General features: G+C 39.7%; 1 protein-coding gene across 1 annotated transcript in view; it reads right to left on the bottom strand.

The window, feature by feature from the left end:
* Positions 1 to 958, bottom strand: part of LOC138038258 (separin-like) — a 38,429-nt gene extending 37,471 nt beyond the window's left edge. Inside the window, exons 1-3 of the mRNA XM_068884062.1 lie at positions 788 to 958; positions 523 to 712; positions 1 to 396 (exon numbers count right to left, since the gene is read on the bottom strand). The exon at positions 1 to 396 is cut by the window's left edge and continues 811 nt beyond it. Of these exons, the coding sequence (XP_068740163.1) occupies positions 1 to 396; positions 523 to 712; positions 788 to 856 (655 nt within the window). The 5' untranslated portion in view covers positions 857 to 958. The remainder of the gene's footprint in view (positions 397 to 522; positions 713 to 787) is intronic.
* Between the last annotated feature and the right edge of the window lie 9,906 nt (positions 959 to 10,864).

Here is a 10,864-nt window from a genome sequence, read left to right as displayed (position 1 = left end):
AGGATTTCAGGGATGAATGCATGATTGCTTCTGCTTGGAATTGTAAAGATAGTTTCCGCCATTCCAAAACAACGCAAAGGTGTGATGGTCGCTGTGCACCCGTTACTTTTACCTCTTCAAGTTTTCCTGCTCCTTGTAGTAAAGTATCAGAAGCACGTAGCGCCAGCGATGTCAGTTCTTTAACTGTTTTCTCACTGTCGTGGCTCTTGCAAGAATTCACATGTTGTATAAATTTGAGCAGGTCACTTGCATGTCCCAGTGCACTGACATACTGTGACTTGCCTATTAGCTGGACAATGATAAGGTAGATTGTTTTGGCAAGTTCGTCCAAGGAAGATATAAACCTGAAATAATACCCATCCTGCACAGCTAATGTGTTGTTTAGCAAGGATCCCACTAAAACAAGAAGGTAGGAAAAATTAATAGTCTTTTTAAGACTGTCAAGATGGAAAATTTGAAATGTCAAAACTGGCTTTAATGCAATTTTCTTCCCTTATCTCAAAAGGTTCCTGTCCAACGCACCTAGTTTTAACGAGGCAGTGATTTCATCCAGATTATCAGTCTCTGCCTTCACTTTTTTCAAGGTCTCGACAGCACATCGTAAAAATTTGGTACAAAATGAAGTGTATTTTGAGATAGTTTCCTCTGAAGTTTTGTTTCCCTTCACTCCATTTTTGTTTTTCACGGGAAACTGTAGTGGCGCTAGATAATTCTACAGGCAGAAACAGAGCAGGATAAAATTAGACTTTTTGATACACGAGCAAAAAAATTAATGCTAATCTTATACCTTAGTGCCTTCATGAAGACCATCTATTTCTCCGTTCAGAAGTGACTTGAGGATTCTCTCCCCTTCCATGTTTCCCAAAAGGCCCTTTCCATCACTATTTTACATGCAGCATTTTGTTTACAGTGAGGATTTGAAATTTTTTTATGGAAATTGACTTTGAGCGAGTCAAAAAATGGCGCCTTCTTCAAATTACAATGTTCGACCCAGGGAAGCGCGTAAAAATAAGGCCTTTCAACCGTGGGAGCTAGTTACAAGGTCCCCAGCTCCTCCATGGGCAACTTACTTAGGTCTTCTCTGAATTAACGATTATCATTAATTCCTAATTTGCCAAGCTTTGAATTTACTATCATCGTTAATTTAGGACTTGTGGTAGCAGAGAAAATAAGGAAAATAAAAATCACATCCGTGGATTGGATTTGAACCTGGGAGTTTCAACTCTATACACTGTAAGTAGCGCTTCTTTTCACCTCACTACTGAAGATAAGACACCGCACTTTCAAAAAACAATTTTTTTTAAGTCTCCCATAGAATATCATCGCTGAAGAGTAATTAGGCCTAAGCTAAATTAAAGTTACGGTTAGGGTTAAAGTTGGACGTGCATATAATTACTTAATTACGTATTTCTGGACGAAAGCCCTTCCGCCGCCTAACCTTTAAGCATTATATACGTTTTACGGGTATTTCAAGCGAAATTTACTAGGAGTAGAAAATGGACGTGGAACTCCACGACTCGCCCCTTGCTTAAAAACAAGTGAACTCGACTTTGCAAAATAATGTACGTACTATTCAAACGACAGAGTTCAACGAGGCGAACAATACACGCTTGTAAGATTTCTTTTTGTCTTGTCTGAGACTCATGGTCAAAACACAATGCTGTCTTTATTTTGGAACTTTTGCCAACTACAATTTGTCAGTAAAAAGAGAAAACACGAGGGCCTTGTACCATATACCTTGTTACATTCTCCTTGCATTTAATTTCATTTTTGGACAACGCTTTTAGACTCCCATATTGAAAAAAGCAACTCTAATGACGTTTAAGGGGCTAGGTGTTATGACTAAAGGACACTGTACACAAGCGTGCTTTCTAGGAGTTTATTCCCAAGTCAAAGAGCGCTTTCCTTTTGTCAGAACTGGCCAGCCAGACCCGTCAGTTTGCAAAGAAAATGCAAACATTTGAAGGAACACTTGCACGATAATCCCTCGCATTGTTCCGGAGGAGTATACATCGTCCTCCAAGCGTGTTATATTGAAGGCGTAGTAGAGTTATTCCTTCCAAATACCCGGTCTGGCCGGTCAGTTCTGTCAAATGGAAAGCGCCCTAAGTACTTCTATTTAACATGATCACAACATAACCAACGTGGTCATATGACAACAACCAATGACAACCAATCATAATAAGGCACTAACGTATGTCACTAACCTAAATGGACGTTTCAGTAAAATCTTTTGTTATAATTCATGAGTTTTTGAACAGTGAACTTAAAATAGTGCAGTGCGTCGTATCCGCCATGTGCTGGAAATAGTGGCTTCGTGATTAACTGTTGTGTTTAGGGTTGTTTACCCGAGTGTCTCGTCTTTTTCTCGACTCTTAAACGAAGCCAATTAACATGGTGGCAGCGGTGGGATTCTGTTGATGAAATGGCGACTGCACAAACCGAACAATTCAGACTTACTCCGCAACTGGATGTGAACTCGGAGAATGCATGTGTCGGAAAACTTCAAACGATGGAAACGGCAAGTGGAAATTTACTTAGAATCTTCTGGGGCGTGGGAGAAAGATGGCAAAGTACCAATTGCCATTATCTTTAACTGTACAGGGCCTTATGTTCTCGAAGTTGTTGACAATTTTGTCTCGGCCGACGCTCGTGACAAAAACAAGCCCGATAAAGTCTTAGAAGCAGTAAGCTGTAATCCACTTGACAGTGAGGTCATCGAATCTCACAGATTCTGGAACATTCTATATCAAGAACAGGGGCGTAGCCAGGATTTTTCAAAAGGGGGGGGGCACACTGTATCAAACAGAGGGTACTCACCATATTGTGGCGTTTTCGCCACCTGAATATTGTTGGTTGTTTGCTTAAAAAAAGCTTACAAAGAGAGGGTCACGGGCTCCCCAGGACCCCCCCACCCCCCCCCCCCCCCGCTAGCTACACCCTTCGCCCTTGATAAACCATCTGATAAATTTTTCACGGAACTCGAAACTAGAGCATCCGCGAGTAATTTCCAAAAAAAGGATCCTAAGTTGAGAGACAAAATAGTCTTCACGGTGACTGGAAAACTACAAGAATTAACAAAGCAGTAAAAGCTTCTAAAGCGTTCGAACAGGCAAGTCAAAGAATTCAGAGAAAATGCGAAGCTTCCCAGTCACTCGAATCCCTAGGGGACACTAGAATGGCAAATACATTGGCCCCAACCTGACCCCAAATTATTGAACAAAAAAGTAAGGGGGTGGTCTAAGTTCTGAAAGTTTGGTAATAAAAACCTAAGACTTTCACAGACTAATAACGTCACGAAAGTTTTTATATTGATGTGGATGACGTATGCAAACGAGGCCACATGACTTGTTACGGACAAAGAACTTAAAATAAAAAACGGCGACAGCTTATGCCTATTTTTTTTTTCACTTTTGCTCCTATTAGAAATGGTAAAAGAAAACAAACTATGCTTGGCCATTAATTGTTAAATATGTCTTTATCTTTGGAAATATACTGTATTTCGTACTAGTGTCTAGTCCCCTACGGAAAGTGAATTCTTTTTTCGGACATTTATTTAAAATTTATCTCAAAATGTCCAAGCACAGAAAAGATGTACCCAATAGTGTTAACATCATTAAGGTTAATCCAGCCACCAGAAAATGATAAAAAGTGTTGCCGTTTAGCTGAGGAGACTTTTGTGTTTAAAACAACTCTGACATGTCACGTGATAATATGTTATCCCATACAGCAGTTAAGGTTTCACATCTTATTGCTGCTAACGATGTCCCAAAGTTATTTCATGTTATATAAAATGGATCAATAGCTTGCCCAGGCCTTAATTCACCTGAGTTGATGATCAATGGCTCATGGGTACTAATAATGGGGTTGACAGTGTTACTGCTACACTCACAGTAAATGAGCTTGATGTCTGATTTCAAAATGACAGTGCAGTTGACGTTAACAGTATCTGTCAGAAGCGAGTGAGGAAGAACCAAGTATCACCCACAACTGTGCGTCTTAATGATGTGGAACAAGACTAACTTGAAACCATTGGGCAAAACCTTTCTGAAAATTAAAAATCCTTGCACCGGTACTGATTCTCACGTTAAGTTCATTGTGGTGCTAAATGGATTTATATAATAACAAATAATTACCCAAGTTATTCTCGCATTTTGATCGATTCTTGCCTATGATCTATTAGAGGACAGACGCACAATTGACGTCACCATCAGTTTTTATGCGAAAAAGTTGAATTCTTTATTGTATAAAACAAATAGATTCCATGTTGCCGTGCGTCTGTTCAGTAATAGATCACAGAAGACGTCAAAATGTGTTAAGAACATCAGTGATAGTCGGCTATCTCCTCGTGTGCCACTTTTTTATTTTTATCACATTTTGACGTCATCTGTGATCTATTACTGAACAGACGCACGGCAACATGGAATCTATTTGTTAAATACAAACCTGCTAGGTCTAAGTACCATTCAGGATCTTGGTTTCATAACCAACAAACAAAGATCAGTTTATCTCTCAAGTAACTACTCCACAGCTTGGTGATCTGTGCAAGGCCACCCTCTAAATTGATGAAAATGTTACAAGGTAACACCCAAAGTATTTCATTGTAGGAAAATTGCCATTGCAATTCAGGAGGCAGTAAAGGAAGAGTTAGATCGACTTCTAAACAAGGGTATACTAGTTGCTGTGACTGAACCAACCGAATGGGTCAGTGAAATGGCTGTCATTCACAAGCCTAATGGTAAATTGCGAATATCCAGTGATCCTCGGTATCTAAATGCTGCACTCAAGCGTGAACATTACAAACTGCCCGTACTGCGCCTAGAGCCTACAAGTTTTGGCGTTATATAAATATCGTTTTATTATTATCATTATCATTATCATTATCATTATCATTATCATCATTATCATTATCATTACTTGATGATGTGCTACCGTAGTTGAAAGATGCCTGAATATTCAGCAAGCTTGATGTGAAAGAAGCATACTGGCATGTCCGCCTGGATGAAGCTTCCACAAAACTCACTACAATGAGTTATATGTGGAAAAGGCTACCCTTTGGTCTTGAAGTCTCAAGCGAAATATTTACAGCGCAAACTTGATGAAGCCTTAGGTGCTCTTGAAGACGTGTTCAACATTGTAGATGATGTCGTCATCGTTGGTTGTGGTAATTCTGAAGCAGAAGCTCACAGTGACAACAAGCGCAAGCAAGGTGTGCAGATAGAAATATCATCTTAAATGAAGAGAAAGAGCAAACTGGCTTAACCGAAATCACATTTCATGGGCATAGGATCACTAAAGATGGCGTGAAAGAAGATGAAGCGAACGTTCATGCTGTCCGTGGTATGCCAGGGCCTACTGATGTAGAAGGTGTGAAGCGTCTAAGCCTGTGGCATGGTTCAGTACATGGTCAGACTTCTTCCAAACCTTGCAGGGACACTTGAACAATCAGAGCGTTAACTAGGGAGAACATTCCTTTTGTTTGGTCTGAAGAGTTCGAAACCGCCTTCAACTCTGAAGAAGAATCTCACCGGCTCCTTGCTTAGCTTACCGTTGACTCATCCATAGAAGTCGTTATTCAAGTGGACAGTAGCAAGCATGGAATCAGGGCAGTGCTACTTCAGGAAGTACGTCCCATTGAGTACGCATCGAGAGCATTAACACCGTCAGAAAGAAACTGGGTACAGGTAGAAAAGGAAGCTTTAATAGCTGTCTTGCATGGCCCTGAGCTATTAACCAATATACCTATGGTGGACCAGTAACGGTGGAAAACGACCACAAGCATGTAGCTGCAATATTACGTATGCCCTTAATAAGCATGGCTCCAAAGCCCAAGTCTTTATATTTCAGTCACACTAAGCAGAGCTCACCTGGACTATGTTGAAGGCTACCAGGATGAACGTCGTGTCCACATTATGAACATGAACGTGTTCGAGGACATTCCCGACAAACGTCTGGATGAAATTAGGGCCGGATGCAACTTTGCGCGACACTAGTCTGAAAACGGTGGTACAAGTAGTTCTACAAGGATGGCCGCAAGACAAACACAGTACTCCCGCGTGTGCTTTGCCTTCCTTTGACCTGCGAGACTCACTAAGCATACTGGAACGCATATTACTAAAGGGAGAAGCTGATGTGATACTCTCAGAGCTGCGAACGTCTATTAAGAATCACATCTTGGTTGCGACAGTCTGCTGCGTCGAACAAGGGGAAATGTGTTTTGGCCAGGAATGTCTAGTGCCATAAAACAGGTAGCTAATTCATGTGAAACCTGCCAAGAAATGGAACCGTTCCTTGGTTCAACCTCACCCTTATGGATCTTGCCTTCAGAGTACTTTTCCACCGATTTCTAACAGTATTCGACCGGATAAAGAGCTACATGTACAATGCATGTATCTGTCGCGACTGTAACTAGTCAACAAATGCAATCAAAATATAGCTGTTCCCACGGTTAACATCCTGAAAGCCATGGCGATTCAAAGTCGTGTTCGTTTGGGCTTAACTGCAGAATACCCCGCCACTCGAACTATATTCCACGTAGCCGGCTACGCGGTACGCGGTACCTAGAAATAGGAATGCACAATACTGTAGAATACCCCGCCACTAGGACTAAATTTCAAAATGGCGCAGCGATGTTATATGTGCTGGCTACGCGGTACGCGGTACGCCGTGACATTCCTCGTTCTTAAAGCGTCAAAGCCTATTAAAGTAATTCCACAGACAAGAGACTGTGTGAACTGTGTACTCGGAAGAGCGTTATGTAAACAAATGAATTCAAAATGGTGCAGCAATGTTACTTGTGCTGGCTACGCGGTATGCGGTACGCTGTGATAATTAATAAAGACACAGTATTGTGCATTCCTCGTTCTTTGAGCGTCAAAGCCTAAGTAATTCGACAGACCAGAGACTGGAACTGTGGACTCGGAAGAGCGCGCGTCACCAGTATTAACAACGTGAAAACCTGACAACAGAGATCTTGTGCTGAATATAGCACTCGTTTACTGATTAAGCCTAAGCGCTTGTTTCAGTTTTAGGCCTAAGCACTCTTTTAAAATTTTAGCTTTCATTTTACGGTTCGGGTAACTAGAATTTTTAACGAGATCGTGTAAAGAATATAGCACTCGTTTCTTGATTAACCCTAAGCGTTTGTTTCAGAAATTAGGCCTAAGAACTCTTTACAAATTTAAGATTTCATTTCACGATTCGCTTAAACTAGGCTTTTTAACACGATCGTGTGATGAATATAGCACTCGTTTCTGATTAAGCCTAAGCACTCGTTTCAGTGATTAGGCCTAAGCACTGTTAAAATTTTAGCTTTCATTTTACGGTTCGGTTAACTAGACTTTTTACCGAGACCTTGAGAAGTTACTCCTTCGTTAGCATATAAAATAAACAAAGACAATTCCCTCAGATTTCGATAAATGCTACCATCGAAGCGTTTAAACTCACCAAAATCCAACGCTGAGAGCACAAAATGGCGAGGCCTACGGCGACTGTATCGTGAAGACGAGCTCACATGGCCTGCTCACATGTTCGCCACATGTCTTATCACATGTAACGAGAATGTGACGTAGTTTAATTTAATTTAATACTTCTATTGCGCATAAATCCATACAAAAATGATCAAATGCGCATTACAATGAATATAAAATATATCCTAAAACGAGAGCGAAAACGAGGTCAGATGTCGTCATAAGTTCGCACCAGTTTCCCGGCCGACACATGCCCCTGCAAAAATCAAGCGGGGGGGCCATTTTGGTGTCCTTACAGCAATCTCGAAAAATTCTGCATAGCCGTACACAGGCACACCAACTCGAAAGACACAGGACGCAAAACCGAAATTAGGCTTGCGTTCTCGTTTTCGTCGAACGCAATAATATAGTTGTCTGAGTTGTTGCAAGGATAAGTAATGCCGTAAGATTGATATAATCCCTGTATTACGCACGATTCTTGACTTGATTTACGAAATTTGATATTTCCAGTTTAGTGCATCATCAATTAAAACACCTAGGTATTTAATATGATCTTTCCTTTGTAATGAACAGTAGGATCCATCACTATCTATTGGAAGTTGAATGTTAACTACACCATTCTTCTTTTGCGGCGACTTAATGACCATAAATTTGTTTGTTTTCTTTAATTAATTGATGATTTGTCTATGTCGCACCAATGCTTGACTTTACGAAGTTCAGAATTCATTAATTGATTTAGGAAGTTGAGATTTTTTCCTGACGCAAAGATATTAGTACCGTCGGCAAAAATCCTAAATGTTAGTTCACTAGGCAAATCATTTATATATATATACATCTTATTCGATGGTTTAACATATAATACGCGCAGATATTTTGCGAGTTGCGTAGTATTTTTCCGAGCCTCGCAGGGGCAAGGAAAAATACGAGCAATGAGCAAAATGTCCGCGAGTATTACATGTTAAGTGTCATTGTCTGAGAAAGTGTTCCAGGGGCCAAAAGTTGTGGTCAACCGATTTGGCTGAAAATTGGCACAGAAGTTGGGTATAATGAGATATTTTAAAAGCCACTTTGGCTCACTTTTCTGAGTTTTAGTTTTGGAGTTACAGGGGGGGTCTCATTTTTTGCCCTTTGAGCACCAAAAATCCAGCCTTCCAGGGGGCATTTTGAAAGTGTGATAAGACCTCGCTGGTAAATTGTGCTGCCAAATGAGTTTGACCATGAACCCTACTATAATAGAGCTTTCAGTTCATGCATGTAACTTTGTCCTCAAGGCTTTTCACAGAGAGGAGCCTGGGGCTAGAGTTTGGCCAAAATTGATGTTAAAATTATAACCCAAAATAGCCATTTTTCAAAATTTCACTATATTCACCTGCCTTCTTGCATAACTTCCAAACCTATACCACTTTTTTTTTTAGTCACCCAGTTATCAAAATCAGTTGAGAAAAATTTGGCTTATTATGGTTTATTGAATTTTGAAACAAACACTTCATGCCCCTCTAAGGCGATGCAAAATGGAATTTTGAGCCTAATTCAGGCCATAAACAAGCCAAATTGTTGACAAGAAGCCCTTATTCTGTATTTGGTAAGTGAAAATGAATTGTCAAAGCCAAATCAGTTTCGTTGTTTAGAAATAACACCGATTCTTACCTTAAAATCATCTAAAAGGGGCCTCTGATTAGCGCAACAAACACATAATTTAGCAAATCAAAGGTGATTTTATTCTTTGAAAACCTAGTAACCACCAAAGAACACAAATGACAATGTTCTGATGTACATATAACAATTTATTTACAAGAAGCTTAAATTTTCTTTGATTTATAGTCGTCAGTTTCATGTCATATTTCAAAGCATTACTCCAAGCATGGAAAGTCTCCATACTTTGGCAGGCCCATTTTTTATATTTCGACCAGATAAATTTAGCTTATCAGAAGGTTCGTTAACATGTTACCTTCGTCTGACCTTGTAATAGTCTGAATAGTTGTTTTAAATACCCATCAGCAAAGGAACATGACCATACATATGTAGATTACACAGACATATACGAGCTTTAGTGAGCAGTATCCAGGTGAACTGTGATTTTCCGAGTCCTTTACAGCTGAAAAAATGAAACCATCCATCCACGGTTAGGAGAGCTGGATAACAAAAAGCTTGTTTTGCTTTTATAAAGAAAATAACCCAAACAAAATCTTGCATTGAGAGGATGCGCTTGTTATTACATCAAGCTAGCTGGCCAGCCATTTTGGACTTGAAGAGTGTGGGGACTGGACCGAGTTCCCGTTCAATCCTTCTCCCGTTTCGCGGGAATTTTTTCTGTTTTTTATCAGGTGTGTTCGAAATTCTAGAGAGTGATCTGTTTCAGGATAATTTTTGATGACACTTTATTCCTTTGAGGTAGATGACCAGTGCAGTGTCACGTCATGGGCTGTGCAAGAAATACGAATGCTGCCTTTGTTGTCTTGCGATAGTGACATGACTGCATGATTAAAGCACAAGTAGAAGAGTTCAGGTGTGTCCGGGGAAGAAGAGGAAGAACTGGTGATGCCAAAGCTACAGGTGCTTCAAAAGATCAGTTAGGGATCATATACGCTCACAAATGATTTTTAACGCAGTTTACGAGACTCTTTTGCTTGAAGAAAGACAATGATATATAATTTACGATGTTGTCGACTCAAATTGTTTGTTCACATACTTGATTGATTCCTATGTTAATTTCCTGGGTCCTTACGAAGAGCATTAAAGATTCAACAAACTCATCGCAGCAATATCTTTATATATATAAAAAAAAATATCAATAAGAATAATAGAAATAACTTGAAGGCTGTTTTTTGTCTGCTCGAGCTGATTGTTTACATTCAGCTTGTCACGCTTGGCAATGCACAATTCGAGCGAGCTTGCATTGAAACTCCACCGGTCTCCTTTATTTGCCTGTTTCGTCGAAGACAAGTCAACTTAGAATAGGCTTAGCTACATAATTCCGCAGGAATTGTTTTGGGAATTTTAGACACGAAAAAGTATTTTTGAAAATCTCAAGAATATTAGAAAAAAATTGACAAATACTAGAACTTAAATAGCAGTATATATAGGAGAATACTGAACAGCAACATTTCACAGGCAGAAACGTTGAAAAAACGTTTTTATTTTTCTGTATTCCTACCAACCAAGAGAGGGCTCAGTCCACCCACATGCTACAACAGTGTCTAGAGTACTGTTCACTGAGCACAACAAATCAGCAGTTTTCAGAGTCATCTACACTACAACTAATCAGCGGTTATTCACCAAAAGAGGCCCTCGGAATTTTAGAGAGTTTTAGCAGATAACACTCTTATTTAGGTACATTTTTTCATTATTCTTTTAATTGAATAGTTAAATTTATTTTAAACAATTTTTAAATTAAA

This window comes from Montipora capricornis, chromosome 1 (genome assembly GCF_036669925.1).
Source record: "Montipora capricornis isolate CH-2021 chromosome 1, ASM3666992v2, whole genome shotgun sequence".
Lineage (NCBI taxonomy): Eukaryota > Metazoa > Cnidaria > Anthozoa > Scleractinia > Acroporidae > Montipora > Montipora capricornis.
The sequence above is the reverse complement of the archived record's forward strand: the minus strand, read 5'-3'. Positions and strand labels throughout refer to the sequence as shown.